Source organism: Euprymna scolopes, chromosome 10 (assembly GCF_053919585.1).
Source record: "Euprymna scolopes isolate OS-2025 chromosome 10, ASM5391958v1, whole genome shotgun sequence".
NCBI lineage: Eukaryota > Metazoa > Mollusca > Cephalopoda > Sepiida > Sepiolidae > Euprymna > Euprymna scolopes.
Window position 1 is genome coordinate 36,908,413 of NC_136491.1, and position 26,446 is coordinate 36,934,858.

Consider the following 26,446-nt stretch of genomic DNA (forward strand, 5'->3'; position numbering starts at 1 on the left):
TATCTTATTCATATGTTTTTGTTTTGCAATACGTTTTGAACGAATTCAATTATTTACACAAAAGTGCATTTTTCCCTAAATGCAAGTTGGAAATAATTTTCCCTTTAACCAATTTTGTACCCCCAAAATGCGAAGCGGCATATACTGTTAAAAATTAGTGGATACTTATATATATATATATATATATATATATATATATATATATATATATATATATATATATATATATATATATATGATGAGAGACACTCATTCTCAAGTATGGTCATTACTTAATATATCTCAGGCTCAAATGATGCAAAGATGAGCGCAACTAGCAGAACGTTCCAGACGGTCACCTCTATGAACCTTCTATAGTCCAGTACATCCACTGATGATCGAGTTCAAACTGTGGTGCCCTTAAAACCTACCATGCCAGACCCTGGAAGCTTCAGAGCCGTTAATGCCATTTCCGCCCGTATCTGCATCAGTCCTCATTGAATGTCTGTTTGGCAGCCTTTTTGTTATCTAGATACACACTGAATGCAAAGTGGGTATTCCATTGCATATCACGTAATGCCTTCACTTGAATATTTTTATGGTAAGGAAAGGCATTGCCTGAGACAATTCCACTCTCAAAAAAACTGTCACCTTGAACAAAAAAGAGGAGCAAGTCAACATCATTGGAAGCAGCACTCGCCGCAGATTTGATATCAGGGGTAACCTCTTCCTAGAGATGATACCTTCACACGGCTTACCGGACCCCTCTCCACACACCATGCCATTTGATCCATGACTGGGACTTAGGTTGCTGGGCACCAGAGCATACTCCACACATCGGATGGCCATGAATGCCGCAGCTGACAGGCCTAAGCTCATCTGGCGGTTTCTGTCAGGGTCACCTCAGCTTGGCCCACAACGCAGCGGAGGTCCAGATATACGTCGCAGGACAGTCGGCGTTCATCAAAGCAACCTCTGCGTGGCAGTGGTCTCGCCGTGCACGTGGAGTTTATTTGTCTGGGAGAAGCACACTATGACGCTAAGACATCTGTGTGTTTTTAACACACGTCCACACCAAACCTTGGCAACCAAATGTGCACATATATACATATACACACGGATATATATACGTATATATATATATATATATATATATATATACACACTCACACACACACACGCAAATATATATATATATATATATAATGATTAGTTTTTTTTGGAAAAAGAATTCCAGCAGAGTGCTCAATTAAAAGGAAAATCCAAATTTTAAGAGCGTACTTATATTTTGTGTACAGAAAGTTATACTTATAAATCTATTAACCAAGAGGCTACAGAAGTTGCCACAAAATTAGGTATAGAATACAGAGTAAATAGGTTAGCAAAGAAAAATGTGTTTATAACTTTAAAAGACCACAAGGAAAATTTTAATAATAGGCCAACCTGCAGGTTAATAAACCCGGCTAAAAGCGAAATCGGTCTAGCTAGCAAGTCTATAATTAGAGAAATAGTAAAAGAGATAAAAAGAAAATCAAATCTTAATTTGTGGGCAGACACTAGCGCGGTACTGGACTGGTTTAAAAACATAACTGAACCACACAAATGTAAGTTTACACAACTGGATATCGTCGATTTTTACCCTTCAATCACTAAGGAAATCCTAGAAAAATCGTTGATCTTCGCATCAAAATATAGAAAGATAAGTGAGCTCGATAAGGAAACAATCATGCAAGCTCGACAGACCCTTTTATTTTTTGACGATAAAACGTGAGTCAAAAAATCAAACCCCGAAGACCCCTTTGACGTCGCGATGGGGGCGTATGACAGTGCGGATATCTGCGATCTGGTTGGACTTTTTCTACTGGAGACCATGAAATATAAATTCCCAGATCACTTTTTTGGATTATATAGAGATGATGGACTTTGCCTATCGCGTGACTACAATGGATGTGCACTGGACAGGCTTAGAAAAGACCTAACTGAATTTTTTAAGGAACTAGGCTTTAAAATAATAATACAGACAAATTTAGATAGAGTAGATTTTTTAGATGCCACTCTAGATCTCGAGAAGAAAATACACAAACCCTTTCACAAACTAAATGAAAAACTCATGTATATAAATAAGGGTTCATGCCACCCACCCACAGTGTTTAAAAATATGGTAGCGAACATTAGCCAAAGGATTTCACGGCTTTCTTCGAACGCTGAAGTGTTCGAGAAAGCAGCACCATATTATAATGACGCACTGCATCAAAGTGGGTTCAATGAAAACATAAAATTTCAACAAACCCAGAATAAAGAAAATATAAAACGAAAGAGGAAACGGAAAATAATCTGATTCTTACCTCCGTTTTCATTGAACACTAAAACTAGAGTAGGGCATTGTTTTCTTAGCCTTCTAGACAAACATTTTCCAAGAACACATAGACTACATAAACTTTTTTAATAGAAACACGGTGAAAGTTAGTTACTCGACAGCTCCATCAATAAAGTCGATAATATCCAAAGAACCAAAAAAGATAGATAACGCAGGCTGCTCTTGCAGGACCAAAAATAGCTGTCCATTGGAGGGTAATTGTAAAGCTGACTCCCTTGTCTATGAGGCCACAGTAACGGAACAATCCACAAATATACCGGAAATATATATAGGTATGACAAAAGGCCAATTTAAACAAAGATATTATGCACATATGAGCTCCTTTAGAGCTAAAACAAGGATGAATACAGCATTAGCTACCCGCGTGTGGGAGCTTAAAGAAAAAAATACACCCTTTTCCATAAAATGGAGAAAAATAGAGCATAGACCAGCATACGTCCCGGAATTAAGTCAATGCTCACTCTGTAACGCAGAGAAATACTACATCCTCCGGTCCATTCATGACCCAAAAATAAAATGTTTAAATGTGAGGAGTGAAGCTTTGAAAAGTTGCATACATAGAAGGAAGGGGCTCCTAATAAATTGGATCAATGAAAAGAACAACACTTAGATGTTGTTTATATATATATATAAGGAAAAAAAATTGTAAATACATAAATAATTAGTCGGTAAACTTGGATTTTAATCGCAATTATATTATAGATTTTTAATTAATGTCATATATAAAAAAAAAAAGAATTATATTTTATAAATGTAATTTATAATCTATTTCGAATTTAAAACTATAGAAAAATATAATAATGTTAATAAACTAGGGAAATCACTTAGGATAGATAAATACTCACTTCCCCAAACCTTGAAAGATTTGGATTTTTTAAAAATAATTTTTAAACGTATTTCGAAATTTTTTATAATTAAAAGTATATTTTTAAAAACTTTAAACGTATTTTTGGAAATTTTTAAATGTTCGATATAATTAAACGAATTTTTAAGTTTTTAACCGATACCAATACAGATTTTAAAGTTTTTATACATAAGGAAAGAGATTTTAAAATTAAATGGGGTTCAAATTAAAATCGATTCATATAAAAAAAAACATTTTTTCGAAATTAGATCTTAAATTTAAATAATTCAAAGTTGAAAATTAGGTATTACATTACCCGATATATATATATATATATATATATATATATATATATATATATATAGATAGATAGATAAAAAAAGGGGGGGGATTAAACAAAACGAGATTTGAACGTGGATTCGCGAGGTATATATACTTCACACTTCCGGTTATAAGATAGACGAATATTGGCTGAAGAGAGCTTGATAAGGATACCTTAAACGGGCCTTATTATCAGGCTTGAAACCGACGGTACCAATGACCTGTCTCAACTAACAACTTTCCGTACACAATATATATATATATATATATATATATATATATATATATATATATATATATATATATAAATCGAACCATTTTAAGTTGGTATTCCTTTGATCTGGCTTACCCAGGATTCATAATATCTAAAATTTAGAAAAAAACATGTTTAATCCATCAGTGGATAAACTTGGCAAGGTTTTTCAGGGGGTCGTTTTTTATTAGTAATTAGAAAAGAAGAAACCGAGCCATTAATAAATAAATCTCTTATAGAAAGGAAAGTTGTTTGTGTCCATATGTGTGCACACAGCTAGAAAGAAATGAGCTGGACGCAGAAAAAAAGATAAGGCTGGGAGAAAAGAAAAGAAACGAATAGAGATATGTAAGAAAGATGAAAGACATTTCAATTTTAATAACTTTACAATTTAGTCCCAGGTAACATCAGATATTTCTATTTAGCAGAGAATAGAAATAATATTTAATAAAACAAGTGAAACATGCAGGGTCCCCCGTAAGTGCACAGTGAACGAAGCTTCAAAAAATTACTAAATTCAACATTTGCAACCCCCCCAATTTAGCCCCAAAAGTGTCCAGGAGACCTGAAATCCTGGGAAAAATGAACAAACGGTGCAGTTTTAGGCATTTAGAGTTGTAAATTTGAGTTGTACGATGGAAAAAAAGTGACTAAGTCCATCATTTTCCCCTTCCCTCAGTTAGCCCCTAAAGTCCCCAAGGTCTTAATATATTTAAATTTGAGTTTAGAACCATGCAAAACTGTTAAATAGACATACACAGAAAATTTTAGGCAAACATGGTAAAATAGTTCTTAATTAGTTCTTAAATAGCCCCTGGGGCACACTCAAGAGTTATCGCAAAGTGTAGACAAAAATTTTAAACACCAGTTATTTACAACTTTCCAGAATGTTTTATAAAAATACAAGGCATCCATTTTTTAATGAGCACAAAAATGTCAATTTTTGCCATTTCGACCCGAAAGACACGTCTATGGGGCAACCTGAGTTTTCTCGGAAAACCCGTCCCTGTTACATGTTTAGTCATGTCATGTTTAATGTTTGCGGAGATTTTCAAAAAAATTCAAGGCATTATTATTGATAAAAATGCGGACAGACGAACGGACGCGCGGAAGAACGGACGTATGCACAAGGGTGAATTTACAGGTCCACCGTCGTTTATTGGGGACCAAAAAAAAAAAGAAATAAAATATTGCTATCGAGTGCGGAAAAATGCAGATGAAATTTGCATGTGTGTAGTTAGGATGGGTATTAAACCACCTCGATACTGTATATTTCCTTTTTTAAAATGTTCATATCGATTATCGGTCTTGAATACACTTACTAAACTTTTTGGTCTAAACGTACGCATGTAAGACTCAATTGATTTTATGTCTAAACGTATAATGAGTTTATTCTTTACTTACATAAGACATAAGCAAAAACATGGAAGTTGAATAGTTTATTTTTTCTGACAGCAAATTAAGTTTTGTTTTTACGAGGAAAACCGGCAGGACGCACATAATCCTCAACGTAAATGTGTAAATAAATAGAGACAGTTTCGCAATTGTGATGCGAATCATTTTAGACAGGGGTTATTAACCAAAAAGTGTTTTACGACATTGTATTTTGAAATTGTCTATAAAATATTGAAGGAATAGACGTTTAGAAATGAAAAAAAAATTCGTGTTTATATGCAACTTTTAAATCTTATTATTTGTCAGTGAATAATTGTTTTTCCTTTATTATAGTAAAGGTTGTATTCTTAGCTAAACACCACGTTCATTCAGTCATTCTTTAAATACGGTTTGTAAGAATTGTTACAAGTATATCGACGAATATGTTAACGACACAAACCATGGATAACTGCTTATAAATAACATGTTATCTGATGCTTCCTTGTACAAGAAATTAACCGCTTATCAAGGGTTGAACGCGAGTCGATGATAATGTTTAATGGGTGTGAGTTAGCAAGTGAGACAAAGACGTATTTGAAATTTGTGGTGGAATTTGAGTAAGATTTGATTATTTCTGATGGTTCAACAATAACTTGTTTACATTAGACTTGAAGACAATAATATCAGCTTAAAAGCAGACCCGCGGTATAGAGTTCTAATGGGCAGGCAATTCTAGGAAAGAATTTTAGTTCATGAAATTTGCGTATACATTTAGATACATGCATAGTGTGGGGAAAATTGTTGACAGTTGTTGCAGCAAGACAAGTGGAGTATTTGCAGAGAGACTATGGATTGAGATGCAGTCGATTTGTTCCTATGTAAAGAACGGTGCAGTATATATGGACTCGAAACATCTTTTCCATGGAAAAGATTTGCAAGGAAATGAAAACGGCATCATTTCCTCGCTTCTGAAGCCGGATTGTAACATTGTCAATACAGAAAAATGGTTATTCGAGCAGTCCATCACCATCACCTTGGACGAAGCAACAGTAATTTTAGGACGTATTTGGGCATCGTGCATTTAGACGATTGCCTCAGAAGTGAGACACCTTCAGGAGCAGTAGAATGATGTAACCATTTTCTTCAGCGGACAACTAACTTGAAATATGGTTTCCATTTTATGAATAGAGGTCAGTCTCAGAATATTGTCGCAGTGCTTCCTTAGGCTATTCAGTTTAACTTGGGCCAAATGGGAATCGGAACTTTGGTGGTAAAATATAAACGGTTTATTTTTGCTGAATTAATATCACCCACGCTTGTCTGATTCCAATGTTCTCAGAGTCGGGGGAAAGGCTTAGAAATATTTTTCCATTGCTAATCTTAGAAACATCCCTATGGATGGTAGTGACGTCTGCGTATATGACGAGGGATGAACTGAGAAGGTGATTTTGGAGATAATTGATAAAAGTCAGAAAGAGTTTTGGGCTCAGAACAGATTCCTGATTCACGCCAACATTGATACTTTGTTCTTCCAAATACTGTCCATCAGCAACTACTTGTATACATTTATGAGACAGAAAGGATGCGATGATTGAGATAATAATTTTAGATATTTATGGAAAGCTTGTAATCTAGAGCTTATGCCTAACCTTATCTATTGCTTTTCATATTTTAGGAGCTATTGTGATCGAGTATAACCCCGCCTCGATATATTCACTGACGCTGTGTGAAATTACAGTTAGTGTTTCAGCTGTAGATCTCAACGGACAGAAACTATATTGCTTGTCACTGAGTAGACTGTTTTTGTTAGGGTATTGAAAACTGCGTTATTTCTGACGAGTTCGAGCAACTAATGACACAAAGACGAGTAGCTGGTCTTTAGTGACATGTACAAGACGGATCTTCAGTATTTTTAAATACTGGGCAGACCAAATATGTTTTTCAAGGTGTTTGAATGCATTTCTCTTTCAAACAATGTAAGAACAGCTTCGCAAAGTTCTTGATAAGTTGGGGGAAATCACGGACAGAAAATTAGATGTCGCTCAGAATTTTTTCGGCCTTTGCAGGAAATTCAACTGGTAATGGTTGAGTGTGATACAAAGAAATTAACAGAGGGGTTTTGCTTTGTCGGATGTTTAAGAAGTTATCTCAGGTCGATTTACCATTGTCAGAATATAGGATATGCCTATATGCCTCTGTTCAGCGCCTGATTTGTTTTTAGGCAAAAACCATAGATATTCAAGCCTCTTTTATTTTACTTTGGACTTGATTAATTATGATCTATCGCATTTTTGATAATCATTTTGCAGTAATTAAAAACTGTTTAAAAGGCGGCATTAGTTCCTGAACAACTATTACGTTTAATGCAATTGAAGTGGCATTTTTTTGTGTAGAATGGCGGTAGCATATTCAGAGGTGTATCATGAATAGCTCTTCGGTTTTTGGTTGAATTTGCTGGCAGGTACCTAGCTGTCGATGCCGAGAATTAAGCTATAGGTTAAGACAGCCATTATAGATGGTACATATTTTTTATACATGTGGTATATCGGTTATTTACCGGTCAGCCTTGGAGTATCGATACACTTTTGTAGGGTCCTTTTTACACTTTTTTTTCTTTATTGAAACAGCTAAATGATCAGAAGATCACAGTGAAAACAGAGCAAAAGATAAGCACAGTTGTGGCCATGTTGTTAAAAAGATAGTAGACTTTAAAATTGTCCATTAGCAGCGGCTAAATACTGAATTCTGTAACAATCTTTTTGATCATAAGCAATGGAGAAATAATAACAACCCTCTTTTCATCATCTGTTTTGTTTGATAAGACTAAACAATTTATCATTGTAGACATACAAACTTGAGTGTTGCGGAGAGGCTGTGGTCAGTTTCCTCAGATACTCTTAAAGATGACATTATGGGAACGGAAGATGGCAAATATAAATGTTGTGCTCTGAGTGGAAGTTTTTTGGTCTTATTTGAAATTCCCATATCACGGGGAAAGTAATATCTAATGGAGACAAATATTTCATGCCCATGGCAATCTTGTTGGTAGTTTTTTTTTCTATGTCAAGTTGTATTAACCTTTGGTCAAGAAATGATCTAAGAAAACAATTGGACTAATTCTAATTCCGTACAGGAACAACAGCTAAGGTTGCTTTCCTGTAATTGGTTTTCAACCTCTGGAATGTCGAAACGTAGACCAATGATGTTAGAGAAGCCGGTCCCGTATTTGGAGTATATTAGAAGTTGGTGTTCTGGGTTTTCTATTGTTTTGCTTTTTGAAAGTATTTGTAATAAGAAAGTGGAACTTCTGGGGGCAGACTGAAGCGGAGAGAGAATAGTAACAAGAATAAGTAAAAAAAGGTTTCCTGAATAAGTGAAAAGGAAAATGCGTAGCTGTTCTCACTGATATGGCATCCTGAGGCCCAACTATAAGCGATTGCACCGTCTTGACTCTATTCACTTTATATCAATGCAGCGAAATCGGTATTTTACATCTGCTGAACGAACAATTTTCTTTGGAACTAATCCAAGGTTCGAGACCATGATGATTAGGCGGATAACGTCAGCCCAAGTCAACGTTTACCTTTAGCACCATTATAGTTTGCACAGCAACCAGAAAAGAATCAAACGGGAATAAAGTTATCTGCAGATACTTTTCAAACAAATCTGCTGACTAAATAGACAGTATTTTCCCTCTTTGTTACGAGCATCGTGGAGGGTAGATGACGACTTAGAGACAAAATAAGTATAGTGAGAGTTATTATACTGCTGTAAATGCACCCGCAGTGCCTTTAAACTCCCCTAACACAATAACAAACTATTTTACTTAATACAAGTTCCTATTTCTTATATAAAAGTTAGCTTAAGAAATAGGCTCTTTCTCACGGTGTCACACGACTTAAGAAAATGGAACTGCATAGAAAAGAAACTGTATTAAGCTATTTTAGGGGTTATAAGCTAAAGAATTCTATTACTTACTCTAGAGTTTTTCCGAAGCATTGTGGCACAAATCCAGACGAGAGTGAAGTGTTAAGCCCTTTTTTAAATTACGAGCTAATACATCATAGCCGTCGCCACTAGCGGGCGCTTTCCACCCTCTTATGGCAGATCTTTTTATGCTTCCTCTTCGGTACTCGTACTGCAACAACCTTTATCCGATAACGCGTAATCACGTCGTCTGTATTCATAGGGGTTTAGACGACATGGTCGCCGCAACTAAACAAGCAGCAATTAACGTCTTGTACCCATTTCTCTTTTCCAACCAAAATTCCTCCCTCCCGCTTGTAGATTAGTTCGAATAACCCTGAATCAAACAGCCGCCGGCCGTCAGCGATTACTACTTTTGCGTCTGTGGCACAATGGCTAGCCCCTTTTTAAGGGAGCTGGGGGCTTCTACATTAATAACCCCTATATCTAGCCTCTAACCTTGTGCCTGACTTTTGATGAAGTAAAAACGTTTCATGCAGATGTTTTGTGGGTTTGGGAATGTCGGTTGGGTTTGAATGACAGATGTTATGAAACTTTTAGCAGTGTCAAAATCATTCTGGAAAGGTCAAACTTACACGCGGATATCTGAAGTTGAAAAGCAAAGCATTGTATGAAACAGATATTTCTCTCTCTCGTTCTCTCCCCTCTCTCTCTCTCTTTCTTTCTCTATTTCTCCCATTCCCTCCATTTTCTTTCTCTTTCAATGAAGAAAGAGAGAAATGAAATATAATTTCATTGTTTTAAAACAGTTGAGGCTTTGCACGCTATATGCTATGAGTCGACTAAATGTGCCCTTGATTGTTAAACCTTAAATAAATTATATATATATTTTTTAATAAAAATGCGTTCGTTCGCTGTTTTTATACAAGTGTTAGATTTCAGCATACCATTAATGCCGACGACAGAACACTGCCTATAACGACACAATGAACACGCAACAAGCGACGATGGGAAGATGCCTGCAATGACCACACATAATGCGACCCGTATCAGACTGTTATAGCCGACGACGTATCGACCCCTTTTTGTTGTGTTTCCAGCATGTGTCTATCGTTAGATATCCTTGGATATCGTTTATTCCCCGAGGACCTGGTTCCGTTTCCAAGACGTTCTCCAACCAAGTAACTCCCCGGGGAGGCGGTAGTACCACGCGTGTATCTATAGAGACGATAAACGCACAGCTTGATATCAGTGGGGGAATTGTACCCACAGTTATTAGTTTTCTGCGAATTTGTCCAAAGAGGGCAGTCTACAACTCTACCTTGTCAGTAACTAGTTTAACAAGATTGGTACACAGACAGTTCTGTAGTTCAGGTTTTACTCCATGTGAGAATTAGCTATTCTTTAAGCTCAAGGAAGCACTTCAAGGCTATTGTTATGAGACATTTGAGGAGATAGCAGATATTTTGACGAGAGTCCTTGACATGCTCACACAGAAATATATTGCTGGGCCTTACCGATGTTGTTGGAACGGCAAAAGTGAATTGCAGACGAAGGAGATTACTTCGAAAAATACTAGTTTCACGTGTGTAGTACCAGTTGATATGCCCATACGATAAAAGTTCATATTATTCTGTTTTAGTGATGGTATGACTAGTTTGTTGTTTATATGAATTGTCAAAATGTCAAACACGTATTTTACATTTTTTCGCCAAACAAATAAATCGTTCACATCTATGTTCTCTTTTTGCAGGATGTCCTTGAGAATGAAGATATGAAATTAGACGATATGTTTATCGCATCACTGGTGAAGGATTTAATGCAGGTAAGCGATGAATCGTAAGAAATATACTTTTTTTATGCGTGCACGTTTGGATGAACGAGTCACTTATATCCAAAAATTCACAACGATGGTGGAATAATTAATGCAGAAAAAAAATCTCAGGTTAAGAAAAATAAAGTAAACTGAGAACACTAAATAAAATAATAGGTTAGATGATCTGATTAATATATCGAACGTTTACCCCTACTATGTAGATATCCCCGATAAACTTGTTTTGCTAAAAAACTTATTTTTTTCACTATAGAGGTCCCTTGGCGAAGAAAAGCCTTCTACTCAAATAGATACATCTTTCGGACTAATAGAGTTTGTAAATTCCCTTCCCTGATTTTTGCTTCCCTTACTCTACTGACATGCAAGGGTTTAAATGTAATGTAAACCAACATTTCACTCATATTTTCTAAACCTGGCACAAAATAAGAGCGCCTTACTTACGTCTACGTTGCAATATGATTGATTTGAAATGAACATGACTACAAATAGAAATAAAAGCATGTAATGAAATCAGTTTGTTCATTTCAAGTCACATGTGTGGTATTTTATGAGACTGTTATGAGGTGATTGGTCCTTTGTTGTTTGATTTTGATCAGAGAAAAAAATACCCCTGAATCAACTGCAGAATATTCGTTGAGAAATGCAGGTTTCAGGAATATTAAAATTTTAAGGTATACCGTTTTCATTTTGGTTCTGGCCTTTTGCCTATTTCTTACTTGTGGATCATTTGTGTCATCTCTATTATGTTAAACATTTTTCATTCTTTGATATTATTTTCGCAACGATTTCGCCGATGTAACCCCCCGCTTTTCTCAAGTGTATCATGAGGGACTCGAAAATCCTTATGTCGAACTTGGGAATCCTTATGTTTAACTCTGTAACTGTCACATATCTTTGAATTAAGCTATTTTTTAGCAATGGTTTAGGTTTTCTCATTCCTTTAACCACGGTCGGATAGAAGTCTAATAAAAGCGGTTTGTTTATTCTTATCCATCTTGAAAATCGAAACTTCTCCCGTGAACTATGCCTTTCTTTAGAATCAATCATGGCTTTTGTATGTTTATTCCTTTGGCTACGAATCATTGTATTTAAATACTTCAAACGTAGGAAACGTGCTTTACAGCTTCTATCAAAAGAGAAAGACATTCACAATTTATGTTATCAGTAGCGACGTCTAGGCAGGGAACGAGAGTTCTATATCATTTTAGCTTTGACAGATGTCGATATGGCTCGATCCAACTCCTCTCGTCCGTTGCGAAGAATAATGAAAATGCCGAAAATATGGTAGCGATATTAAAAATAAATAAATTGGAGCAAGAATTGATTCATAGTGAATTGATTTGTACAATATGAACCGAACTATATATCTTATTTTAATTGGAATTCATTATTGATATGAGTATTATTTATATGAATTTATTTATTGCGGACTATTATTCTCGTCTTTATTGGTTGTTGTTTCACGACGTTTTGACCAACTATTCCTCTGGCCTTCGTCAGGTGGTAACCGCGACAGATAGGAACTTCGAATCTCCTAACTGCATTCTCAGCCATCAATGGCATCCGTAGTTGTTGTCGTCTCACCACGTTTTGGCCAAGTAAGCCTCTGGCCGGCTTTTGAAACAGCAATCCTCAGACAATGCTCATCTGGAACCGAAGAGATTCAACGTCTCTAGCAACTGCGGCACGGGCCCCGAAGAGCGATCAAGGTTGGATTTTTTTTATCGTTTGTTTATTATCTGATTTTCCATGGTCTGGTCCGTACCGAATGGTATATACATTATTTTAATTGGAATTCATTATTGAGATGAGTATTTTTCATATGAATTTATTTATTGCGGGCTATTATTATCATCTTTTTATTAGTTGTTGTTTAACGACGTTTCGGTCAACTATTCCTCTGGCCTTCGTCAGGTGGTAATCGCGACAGACAGGAAATTCGAATCTCCTAACTGCATTCTCTGCAATCACTGGCATCCGTAGTTGTTGTCGTCTCACCATGTTTTGGCCAAATAAGCCTCCCAGATAATAAATAAACGGGGATTTATAAGATCAGAAAAATCCAACTTCGATCGCCCTTCGTTGAATCTCTACGGTTCCAGATGAGCATTGTCTGAAGATAGCGATTTCAGACGAACCCAAAGTCGGCCAGAGGCTTATTTGGCCAAAACGTGGTGAGACGACAATAACTACGGATAGCAGTGATGACTGAGAATGCAGTTAGGAGATTCGAAGTTCCTATCCGTCGCGGTTACCACCTGACGAAGGCCAGAGGAATACTTGGCCCAAACGTCGTGAATCAACAACTAATATAAAGATGAGAACCATGGTCCGCAATAAATAAATTCATGAGCCGAACTGTTCCAATAAAACATCTGTTTGTTTAAAGTTACTGAATTGTAAAACACAGACGGTAACACAATATGTTAATGTAATTTCCGAAATGTAAATAAAAACGGACCTTTTAATTTTAGAATATTTTAAAAATAATTTTAATGTTGTATTTGTGTGAAAAACATGGGCCGAAGGGCGACATTCCAAGGCAAGCAGGCAAACGTCACTCTTGCCAAAAAAAACAAAACAAAACATTTTTAACGACCCTACAACCGGGTCTAGTAACAACAGTACGAGAACTATTTTCTGAAGCAAGTCAAAGGTCTGGTCTAGACACCACGATAACTCGAATTCGACTCACCAGAAACGCAAAAAAGAACACGTGTTTTGAAAGTTTAATTACTACCTACTATCCTACTACCCTTGGACACGAATACCATTGCCATGTTTTGCTAAGGTTGATTCTTTTATCCTCCGACGGATCGATCCGCTAAATGTAAGCACCATCCCTCTATTTCCCCCCCCCATATTTGTGGTTTACAAACAATTGTTTACTTTCAATTGCATGTAAGCACGCTCCTGGAAAAAAACATGTAAGTTTCTTTGAATTCTGGCAGGAGAGATCATTTTTGCTTTTAATTTTTATATGAAGAAGAAACGAAACGCATTTAATACATTATGATAAACACCTTCGATTTGTTATTTTAGAATTTAATGATAATTTATTCAGATTATTATTATGTTCTCACCTTGAGTGTTTTACGCACAACTTTACGGCCGACGTAACACTCGGTCATTTTTCATCTGCCACAATGAGAACATGCTGCTCCAATGTACTGAAAGGGTTTCGTTCGAAATTCTGTGCAAATGTACGAGGTCAACAGAGAAATTATCAAGTTCGACAGAAAGATTACCGGGTTCTATAAGATATTCATAAATAGAGTTCAGGAGTACATCGATCGCAACGTGAAAATAACATACGAGATGAGATCAATAATTAAAAAAATACAAAAATTATAAAATATAAACCTTTATCTTAAAAAATTAAGATACGAAGCATTCGATAATATATAAAATTTAGACATTTAAGCCCGTATGACCCGTTGATGATGGATACTATAATACGTATTTCGCTGCACTTTATTACAACAAAGGCCCATTCTTATTTTCGCCGTGACCTAGCTTAGTAGCTTCAACAAAACCAGTGGAACGGACAGGAAGACCAACATACAAACAGACAAACTAAGAGAAATATAATTAGGATGGATATTCACCTGTATTTAAAAAAATAAAATGGCGCTTAAAAAAATAAAAACGATCCGCAATGTTTGAGAAATAGTATTTTGTTGTATTTAAAGTCTGTCTGTGATAGAATTTTGTTTTATCACAACGATTAAGCTTACTATTGCGTCTATGCATTTTCATTAATCTTTCTTTTTGCCCGTCCAACTCTTATGCATTTTGTTTCACTTTCTCTCAGTAGCACTTCCTGGGGTTAACACTTGAACTCTACGTGAGATACACAGACATTCGAATATTCAATAAATTCCATTTTCTAATAAACACTGAGTTAGTAAAGAAGTTAAGAACTTATTTTTCCTCTCCCCAATTGACCATTTTATAGTATGTCTTTCGTTTTGTGGGTCCTTGCTCTTATTTGATTCCAGGACAAGAATTCATCTACTCTGGTGGAGTATCCAGTTTTGTGTTGCTATTTAAGGCAACATAACTAAGAAAACTAAGATGAAAGTGTGCAGAGCTATTGTCCTACCATCACTCATGTGCAGCTCAGAAACCTGGACTCTTTACAGACGCCACTTCAAGAGATTAAACCTGATAAAACAAAGGCACCTCCGTCATCTAATAGGTATCTCCTGGAAAGAACATCTATCGAATTTTGAAGTAATAGAAAAGGCTAAAATGGCCAGTGCTGAAGGAATAATCGTAGCAAACCAACTGGGATGGACAGGACATGTCACGCGCATGTCAGACAACAGACTACCAAAAGCAGTTTTCTTTGGTGAGCTCAAAGAAGGTACACGACCCCTAGGCGCCTCGAAACTGCGCTATAAAGACGTGTTCAAGAGACATTTGAAAACCACAAACCAACTCAACGACTGAAAAAGAAAAGCTGAAGATCGGATAGTTTGGAGAAGTGTGGTATCAGGCGCAGTCAATGCCATTATAGATCAAAGCATTGCTGCTTGTGAAACAAAAAGAGCGCAACTACAGGCGCCACTACCCGGATTTCCTGCCATCAGGTGTCACATTTGCGACAGGGGTTTCAGAGCTCCGATCGGACTCACATCGCACCTTCGACATGGACACTAACCGACCTCCACGTCATCGTCGAAATCGACGGACTGCCCGAGAGAGAGATAACTTAGACAATATGAACCACTGTTTGTAAAATACAGTTTGGGCTAGCCATACCGATTAAGTTTTCTTTGGACTGCGATGACTATGTGGTTTTAAATATTTGTTGTATTTGGTCAAAGTTTACTTATAAAGAAAAAGTATCCTTAGACAAGGTGTTTTATTTTACATAAAAGTCAACAATTAACAAGGCCCAGACGCCCCTCGAGGATAAGGGTTAAAGAGTGTACACTAGTCAATAGGACAATATTATGAGAATTGTTAGTAGTCTAAATCTGGTACATTGGTTTATTAAGGGGACGGCTCACCAAGAACTGGTTAATATTGGACTTGAAGACGACTATTGTCTTGACAAACCGCATATACAGAGAAGACCTTAAACACCTGTGAATATGTAAACGCACCCAATATGTGACGCCATTTTTAATGAGGCTGTTTTTTTCGTTTATTTTCGAAAGCATCATTTACCGACGGGAAATAAGTATCTAACGAACTCTCGAGAACCGTTCGACTGTCAAATATTGGTTTTATGATTTTTTTTTATGTTTTTTTTTGTTTTTAATTTTTTCAAGACAAACTACCCCGGTGGATTTCAAGTTATTGTTCTATTTTGTTAAACTAATTTATGTATCATAAACGAAACTCTTCTTTCGAAATAGACGCACTATATAACAGAACAATGGATTCAATTAATAGATAAATATCATATATATCAAATTGAACAATGAAACTTGCTTGTAATGAGGAATACAAATGCAATTTCGTTAATTTTATATAGAGTAATGCATTCATGCCATATAAATATATAGTTACACGAACAAACACATGGACAAACACATACATATACACATATATATGTGCATACATATATGTATGTATGTGCGTGTTTGTGTGTGTGTGTGTGTGTGTTTGTTTGTGTGTATTTACGTATAAATGGGTTGTGATTGAAGGTTATAACAGTTCACTCTTGCTAGTAAAATCCGTTGGGTACGAGACGTGCAAATAAAAGAAATAATTACTATGTTGAAATATTTCAATAATTTTCAAGTATAAGATATTAATTTACAAACATAATGCACTACACCAGGATATTAATGTTGTGTTAAGTAAGTCATTTTGGAGGTATAATTAATAGGTCAGGAAAAATATGCAATCAACAAACGTATTATATATTGTTAAATATTAATACATTTATCATAAATAATTATGTTATTATTATTGTTATTAATAATAATAATAATACTATTGTTATTATTATTGTCATTATTATTGTTATTAGTATTATATTATTAGTGTTATTATTATTATCATTATTATTATTATTGTTATTATTATTATTATTATTATTATTATTATTATTATTATTATTATTTACACACTATTCACTTATAATATTCCTGGAGTCTGAGTGGTGAGAATAAATCACCCGTGACTTCCTACACACTCCACCTTTTGCAAATTAATTTGTGTTATCGCAACAACCGTTTAACATTGAGTTCTCCTTGGTAGAGGTCGTTAGTTCTTAATGGAATTTAAGTTACAAAAAGCCTCCCCAAAGTCTCATTCGCTCTCATCATTTATAGAGCTCGTTAGTGCTTTCTCTCCTCAGTCTTTCTATCCTCCTTGACCCTTCGCCTATTTGGTGTTATGCCAATCGTGCTAACGCCAGTTATTTGGGGGGGGCGGAATGGAATGAATAATGGAGGATAAATTAAAAGGGAGAGGGAAAGGAAAAGTAAGTCCAGAGAGTAAAGAGGGTTGAAAAGAATATGAGGAGTAGGGAATAGACACTTTTCTCTTTTGGTGTATCAATTCTCCTGGTTAAGTCTTTTGTTTCACTTCGGTTGCGGTTAATATATGTCCGGTTATAATTTGTCGCTCATGCGAACCAATTTCTGCACTCAAGTATTTTCCTCAAGATTTCAGCTACGATTTACATTATAGTTCATTGCATAATCTCAGTCTTCCGGTCGATTCCGATTTCTCTTCGACTTTTTCCAAGTAGAACTTTTCGGAGTGCTCCTACAATTATTGGTAATTTATTGGTTTACTTCAGGTTCAGTGTTCTTTTAAGTTATCTAGCAAGTTTCGTATATTTGTTTTTTGTTTTTTTTTGTGTGTTGGGTTTCTTCGATTTTCCTTGCGCTTTGCTAGAACAGCAAAATCAGACATTTGGCAGTCACTTCCGTCTTGTAAATTATTATGACTTCCCTTTATTTTATCTTGAACGTATTTATCTGATTTTATACCAATGCCCCGAAAGATTTTGTAGTTTTCGTTGTCCTGTATTGTCTCTGGTGTGTGTTTTAACCATTTAGCAACATGTTCCATGTGTGTCGTCAGCAGATTTCCTAGTGCTATGCTTTTCCATGTACTTATGACTGCTGTTATATTTCTTTAGAGCTAGTTTACTGCATTCCTTATTATGTAGTTTACTGTTTTGTCTCTCTGGCCACAGGGTCTTCATTTACTTCTTTTTTATGTCTTATCTATTTTAGCTTTAATGTGGTTTGTGTTAATTGCATTGTTTTGTGCAATTGTCAGTAAGGAATCTGTTTCTCTGTTAATGCTTCCGTTCCTTATGCACATCCAGTTGGTTCTCTTTTTATTTGTTATTGTGACAAATCCTCCATGTAACTCTTTCTCATTCCAATTTTAGTTTCTTGTCATTTTGTTTCTAGTATCATGTAGATGCTGACGTATTAGCAAACGTCCGCACCAGATATTAGTAAATGTATCTTATTTTGTGTGTATTTTTATGTTTGCTTATAGTTGTGTTAGTCGTTCTATGATTATATTAAGGAGCTGCAATTGAGCTCAAGAGGTGTTGGATGTTTTATTAATGATTATTTATTTCTCATAATACCTATGTTTCTTTCTGAGGTTAGTTATTTTTAATATGTCTTTGGCCGTGTTATAATTTTGGAATAGATGTTCATGAAATGATGACGTCTTTGTTGTAGTGTGCCCTTCTACGCATATGTGCAATGGTCTAACTGTGCTACTAATGTAGAACTCGTTGCATAAACCACCTTGTAATTGCTACACAGAATATATATTATTGTATAAGGCCGTGTTGTTGAAATATCAATTTGATAGAGTGCAGAGATCATTATTGGTTTATCTTCTAAATATTTTTAGAGTAAAATAGAGAGAGAAAATATACGCAGTTTTTTTTTTAATTAAAAATTACCAAGGTGCTCTTTTGCTAAAAGAATATTTCAATATATGTATTTACAACAAGCAGGATCTATGGAAAGTCCACAGAATGACATGTATAGTGAATCGAAAATAAGTAAAGTTGATATTTTTTCTGGATAGCGCAAAGACTTAGCTTTGGGGTAGAAACAAAACAATAAAGATTCCCACGCTACCTGGGCTTCGGGACAAGATCAAAGTGTAGTATCTGTTCCGGCAGATGCTGCAAGCTATGACTAGCAAAGACCAGATGTGGGGGCAACCCCACATGCCTGACCATTAACCAGCTCACATTTCCCACCTCTCGGGAGTTGGTCCCCTTTTTCCCTTCCCCCTCCCTTCACTCCTCACATTAAAAATCGGCCTTGTGCCTAATTTGCTCGGTGGGGGAGCAAATAAATACCATCTGTTCTTCAGATGCTGCACTTCAATTTCTTGTTCTCTGTCAGTGGAGGAGAAATCCTTCACGACTGAGACAATTTTTATTTTGTGTTCCTTTTCTCCACATTAAAAAACGACCCTGGTGTCTAACTCTGTCCCGTGGGGAGGCATTGTAAATAGGAACAAAACAATAACACGGAACAAATATAAGTTTACTTACATTTATATGACTCTAGAATCCATTATATTTTTTAATAAAGAACTAACCTAAACGAACCTAATCAATAGAAATAAATAATCAGAAAGTAACATTGTGCTACATTGTTCAAAACAAATAAAAGACTCACAATGTAAGAGACAATCTAATTTACTCCAATACCCTTTTGCGGACAGCCTTCTATATTAGTTCAGATTCTTTCAAGCGGTATCTTTTTACACAACGTTTGGCTGATATCTTTCTTCGGTGACGAACCTTTACAAGTCGAAATTATTACGACCTTTTTTCATAAACAATTATAACAATGATCATATATTATTATTATTATTATTATTATTATTATTATTATTATTATTATTATTATATCAGAAAAGGAAGCTACATCAAAAGGTGGTCACTTTTATAGTTTTGTAAATGTTTGCAGGATTTGTTTTTTTTTAAAGTCAAATTTAATTAACTCGGCCTTTATTTTAAAGTAGTTTTTCCTCAGAAGGTATATTTTGCTTTAGTCAAAGCTAAATAAGGAAGGAATAAACCGAAAATCGTATAGATACACAATAATTTTGTAACATTGACAAACTATTAGTTTTATAGGTTAAACTTTCTTTAGTTCAACTTTTAAATAACCCAGTGCGTACAGAAGGGATGGGTGACGAAAATTCTGAAAACAATTCAAAGATGATAAAATAGTTGAAGTAACACTGTTCCTTTGAAGAATGAAACGTCAACTATAGTGGGTTGTATTGGATTTTGCACTTCGTGGAAATTTCCTTTACGTTTGCCAGAATATTTCTGAAACAAGCACCCAGATATCTGTAAGCCAACAAGAGCATATTTAAATATTCAATTATCTAAATTCTTATTTTTCATAATCTGATATTTTATAAAGCAACAGGATATAAATGCGGGAATGACTCAGTGGTCAATCCTAGAGTTATAACTATTCCTCATATACACAAATGACCTACTTAATGAAATTGTTTCCAAGATGATATTTTCTGGTGACACAACGCACTGCAGATACACAATACGAAGGGAAAACGAATGAATAAATATCCTAGAAAATGGCTAAAACCTTAGCGAAAGACCTCCAGTCTCTAGTTGAATGAGGACCTACGTCCAAGGATGGAGCACTGTTGCCACATCTGGACAGGAACTGCTAGAAAGGACTTGCCCTGCCTTCATAGAGTTCAAAATAGACTTCGTGGCCTCGTAGGAGATGTCCTTGTCTCTTCTCTGCAACGGCTATCTCACAGAAGAGATGTTGCGAGTTTGTCTCTGCTTTATCGTTATTTTCATGGCAAATGCTCGACCGAGCTTCAATCTATGATCCCCCTGGCCAAACGTTTACAAGAAACACTCGTCTAGCTTAAAACACTATCAATAATTCCCCCACTTTTTTATTTGTGCCTAAACCGAAACGCAGATTATATGAACCAAGCTTCTTTCTTAGAACTGCACACCTGTGGAATAATCTTCCGTTTGTCCTGCTTCCCAGCTTACTACAATTTGCTTTTCTTCAAGCCCAACATAAACAAGTTCTTTATGAGCCGTTCCACTTAAGTTAACAAATTTACCGAATTTCGATTACTTAAGATTACTATATTGTCCAATTGACTACTGTACACTTCTAACCCTTATCCTCGAGTGGTCTATGGCCTTGACAAATGGTGATGCCTATGTGAAAAAACATACCATGCTGCCAAAATGAAGCTTCTTTTCTTTAATAATTACAAAGAAATAGTCTAAATCACGGGGGGTAATGGCAAAAGATAGATAACCTGAAACGTCTTTGTTTAAGTTCTACGGCTTAACATTCACAGACGACATGAGTTGGAACAATACACTGAGGACATTGTCAAGGGTGTCCCAAGAACGTGGACTCTCTCTACTGTGCTATTAACTCACGTTAGAAAGAATCATGTACATTTATAAGCGGCCATACGGTCATACATAAAGTATTATTGTTACATTTAGTCAGATTCATTTGCGACTAGTAACTTACCCCTAGACATGATTCAGAAAAGAGTAAGAAAGCTAACGATAAAATGTCAACCAAACTCCAATTTATGTCCCATCGACGAAATGTTAACTCACTGAGCCTATTTTACAAGCATTTTAATGGAAAGAGTTCCGAGGAACGTCAAGCCATTTTACCAACTCGACGTAAATATTTCCGACTATCCCGACAGGCAGAAAAATCCCTAACCCTACACTATAGAGATCAGTAAACAGAGAGACTTCTACTAGAATAGTTATTTCCCTTACTGTATTGACATGCAGAAGTTTATGTGTAATGTGAATAGACATCTTGCTGCTGAACCCCTCACATATATCTCTGCTAATTTTCTCCCAAATATTAGCCTCATCTATCCAAGGAGCACAATGCCTTATTTAAGTTTCAAAATTCTATAAAAGACCTATTCGATTATATTTTCTTTCTACTGATATTTTCTTTACATATACTGTGAGATATTGTTTTCTACTTTTTTTCAATATGCATTGTCTGTTTTGCGCATTCCCCTTTCGTGAATGAATCAGTTTTACTCTGTTACCACGTGTTTTTTATGATTCTATCTAAGCAAACTTGTTACGAAAATTTGTTATGTAGTTAATGCTTCTTCGTTCGTTCGTTCATCCTGACTAGGGAATGATTTTCATCCATGACAGTGAACTCGGTTACCACGGAAATCTGAAAAGTTCGAACTGTGTTATCAACAGTCGGTGGACCCTCCAAGTTGCCGATTATGGCATTCTGGATATTCGAGCAGCTACCTACAGAAAAGAAGATGAACATGCCTTTTACAGAAGTAAGTACAACGTTGATTTATTTTGAACTACATTTTAGATTTGTATCTATAATTTACCTCTAAACACACATACACATACACGCTCACACACACACAGAAGCTTGTAAACACACGTGATTCTATATTTAAATTTAAATAGATATTTTTTTATGAAAGAGCAAGCAATTTCTTTATGAAGGAACCGTAAGATCGAAACCTGGACTTGCCAATGTAGGTCAATACTTCCTCAAATTTATACATGTCGCACTTATTTTCTTGTATAGATTTCGATACAATATAGGACACAAAATTAAAAGCTGATAAATCATATATATATATATATATATATATATATATATATGTGTGTGTGTGTGTGTGTGTGTGTGTGTGTAAGGCTGTAAAACACGTTGTAGCCTCTATAGCAAAGTAGAAAAAGAATAAGGGAGAAGAACTCGCTTTTTCCCCTTTGTAACAAGGACATTTATATTCCCATTCTCGCTCGCGACGAATCTCGTAATGCTTGTGATGCCCCTCACTTGATCGTCTTCCAACGTACTCTCGAACGTCATCCACGTCTCTAACGTGATCACTTTTTTCTATGTTATCTCTCTCTTTTTTTATATAGTGTTTCCTTAACCGGGGCGTTGTTTCGCATATGTTACTCATCCAGGTGTTGGAAAAATGTCTTATATAAGATTTAGGCGCCGGCTCCGAGGTAAAATAAAACAAAAACAAAAAAAAAGTCACAAAACGGATTAATCTCAAATATAATGTCCCCGTAATTTTACCTATTTTAATTACAATTTCATTTTTTCTCGTTTCTTTTTTTTCTATTTATATAAAAAAAAAAATGTATACCAACGGTTTTTCTCGGTGAATGCGCACTCTTCAATATACAGATGGTCAGCAACGACAGGTGTTTCATTTTATGTTTTATCAAGGGCCGCATATATTTGGCAAGTGACCCGGTAGAAGGTTGCACACACACAAATATATTTAATTCGCAGAATGCAAGGCTTTCGTCATTGTCTATTGAAATGCATAATTGACCAGAAATATGCGAGAGAAATATCGGGCAAAGAGGTTAAACAGCAGCCATTCCGAAATATAAACATTTTGGAATAAAATAATGTATATCTACATCGACAAGAGACTGCGAACGAATGAGAGAAAAGAGTAACAGAGCGAGGACAAACTGACATTTTCCTTAATTGCAAAGCAGCCACGCCCCGTCTTGCGCCTTCACTGGTTTTAAATCTAATACTGAAATCGAACAGGTTGTGATTGCACATAAACAAAATATTTTATACCCCAGCTTTCTATGTTATTTCCATGTGAAATGTATATATCGAAACAGTCACAAAAGTTGATTCTTGGCAATTATATAGATTTAAAAGCATATTGGACGATGGGCCTCTGAAAATATATAACAGCAGGGTTATTGGTTGCAAAATATTAGACGAATTTAGTATCGACGAAGACCTCAGTTGTGCATTTGAATTCTCTGATTATGTTCCAGACTGAGCAACATCACAGATGGTCATCCGTTTCTCTGAATGATTGTGCATCCAGTTTCTGCTGGCAAAATAAAATATACGCTTGAATTGTCCAAAGACTTTTTTTGTCCAAAAGCTGGAGAAGATGGCTTGTGAGAGAAGGAAAGCTGAGCAGAGCAATGTTTTTCTCCTGACAAAAATCGCTACGTCTAAGGACATGTGGGATTTGTTGTTGTCTAATATACGCAACATTTTCCAGTCTAGGCCACAGAGTACGAAAGACTAGTGTGGAGACATTTAAAGAAAAGCTTCTTTGTCATCCACTTATAGCGACTGGCAAAGCCATGTGCACCAGGAAATGCGCCGTTCATCACGATGTCTCTGAAGTTAACTCTTGGAAAAATCAAGCAGAGAGACACTGACTTCAAGAAGTATTGATGAAGCTGAGAGTCGTCAAGGTTTACTCCCTTTCCTGAGAGACTATCTGTACAATATACTTGACCCTTGCCTCTACCCTCCCTCTCTGTGTCTTTTGCGATGTTTGAATCCTTGGAGATGTCTCCCGCGGCAAATCATAACGTTTATACACGTATTTGATGTTATTAAAGTGTGTTGTCACATTTGTTTTGAAGAACGCCGTTTCCCTTGCGAGGCTAATCTATTCTGGGTCCGGGAACTTATTTTTATTTATTTATTTTTTTGTGTGCCGCTTCCGAAAGCTGTCTAGCCAGTCCTCTAATATCTGATCAGTTTTCTATTTGTCAGGGAAGTGACATTTTTCTGCGAATCGATAAGCCGTATTTTAAGAGATTTACTGTCAACTGTTAACTGGAAACCCAATTCCTGATGCTTTGGGAATATATTTAACAAGCTTCTCCCTTTCAGATTGGCTGCAACTTTTTTGTATGTTCTGTACAAATTGCCTTTGTTGACTCTGTACTTTTCAGCAGCTTGGTAAAATGTTATTTCACTATCCATTGTTACTCCCTCTAATTCTTTCCTTTGGACGTTCGCATCATTTGTAATTGCAGATAAAATGTCAAATAATAATAGACGTACAATAATAAAGAACTTTTTTGAAAAAAAAAACGGTTGAGGTACGTTAGTACTAACCATGGCCAGTGCGATTCAGGCCTGGGTTGGATAATAAATGAATAAACAAATCTCGTATCAACCTGTCTCAAAGGAGGTCGCTGCAAAAAACACATAGACATTCAACAATCAGAGAACGCTATTTCCTTGCTGTGTGGTTAGCTTTCGTAGATCTGTGTTAACACTTAATGTTGAGTTGTGTATTAACTTTATATATATATATATATATATATATATATATATATATATATATATATATATATATATATATATACCGAGTCTATAGATCTGCATCTACATTGTTCGTGTTCGAGTGTCGCTTTGCGCGTTCTGTTCTTTTCTGTGTGTGGATATTCATGAAGGCCTTTTTAAAATCGTCTAGTGGATATTTATTTGATCTCTATCATGCGTGTGTCTACGTCGTTTCAAGGATTTACACAGTGTATATACACGTTTATACAAGTGGTGTGCAAGCACAAAATCGAGTGTGCCTTGACCTTTCTAGTTGTGTTCCTAGCAAATTCACGTATATAAAATGTATACATGCATATATAAATATATATATATATATATATGTAGAAGTCATACCTTATTTTATGCCGCTTCGCCATTAGTTCATCCATGCGCTTCAGTCATGCAGGAGTTACAGGCATGTTGAGCTACAAGACAATGCACTAGTTTGGCATGATACTTCTTTGTATTCAGACCAATATCGCTCTTAGAGAAGTTGCTTATTGCTGACCCAAACGTCCCTTACTTTGAATCTTCACTTTCTCAATATTCTACTGAACTCTGATCGGTCTCTGTCAGCTTACTGAACTTAACTAACTGACTAAGCGTTTGTGTTCCCTCCTTTTTATATAAAGGTGGGTGTTTGTGTGACTGTAATTCTCGTGAACCGTTTTGTAATTAAAATAAACTAACTGATCTCTCTCGTCAGCATGGAGGTGTGCACGTTATCAAGGCAAATCAATAGGTTTGATCTTTGTGTCGCCGGCAACGCCTTGACCTTTTTGCACTTATCCGACACAAGTAAATTGGGTTCAAATCATTACCGCGTTAACCGCGTTTATAACACACTGCAATAATAGCTGAGAGAATGACACGCTGCTATAAAGAGTATTCACTTCATGAGGTCTTTACCTCGAAATCTAGGTCCAAGCTTAAAGTCGGGCGTTGATAAAACATGGATTAAACGAGAAACGGTAAGATTCAGCAAAATTATTGAGATATCGAAATTGTATCAACCTGCTTCGGTCTCTCTTATTCCTCTAAATTTTTTTAAACGATGTTTTAATACGTTGAAAACGAAAAAAATAACAGTAAACTGTTTCAATAGCGAGAATGTCGGTTTTCAAATTTTCCCACTCCTTATCTGTGTCAAAATCAAAACGTAGATTCCATGAACAAAGCTTCTTTCTCAGAAGTGCACGCCTGTGGAACTCTGTTCCGGTTGCCTGTTTCCAACCTGACTACAACTTGATGTTTTCAAGTCTAATGTAAACAAATTCCTGATGAACCGCCCCCTTAAGTAAGACACTTTATCAAATCTCCAATACGAACGTACTATACACGCAATGACCCATATCCCCGAGTGGCTTCCGTACCTTGATCAGTGGTGACTACCTTCTAAAAAATGCAATGTATAATTGCC

General features: G+C 35.9%; 1 protein-coding gene across 2 annotated transcripts in view; it reads left to right on the forward strand.

Moving 5' to 3' along the window:
• The window catches only part of LOC145285923 (guanylate cyclase 32E-like), a 1,316,276-nt gene that overhangs the window by 1,052,466 nt on the left and 237,364 nt on the right, over positions 1-26,446 (forward strand). For both annotated transcript variants that reach the window (XM_080134424.1, XM_080134425.1), the window contains exons 12-13: positions 10,829-10,900; positions 22,063-22,225. In XM_080134424.1, coding sequence (XP_079990550.1) covers positions 10,829-10,900; positions 22,063-22,225 — 235 coding nt within the window. The remainder of the gene's footprint in view (positions 1-10,828; positions 10,901-22,062; positions 22,226-26,446) is intronic.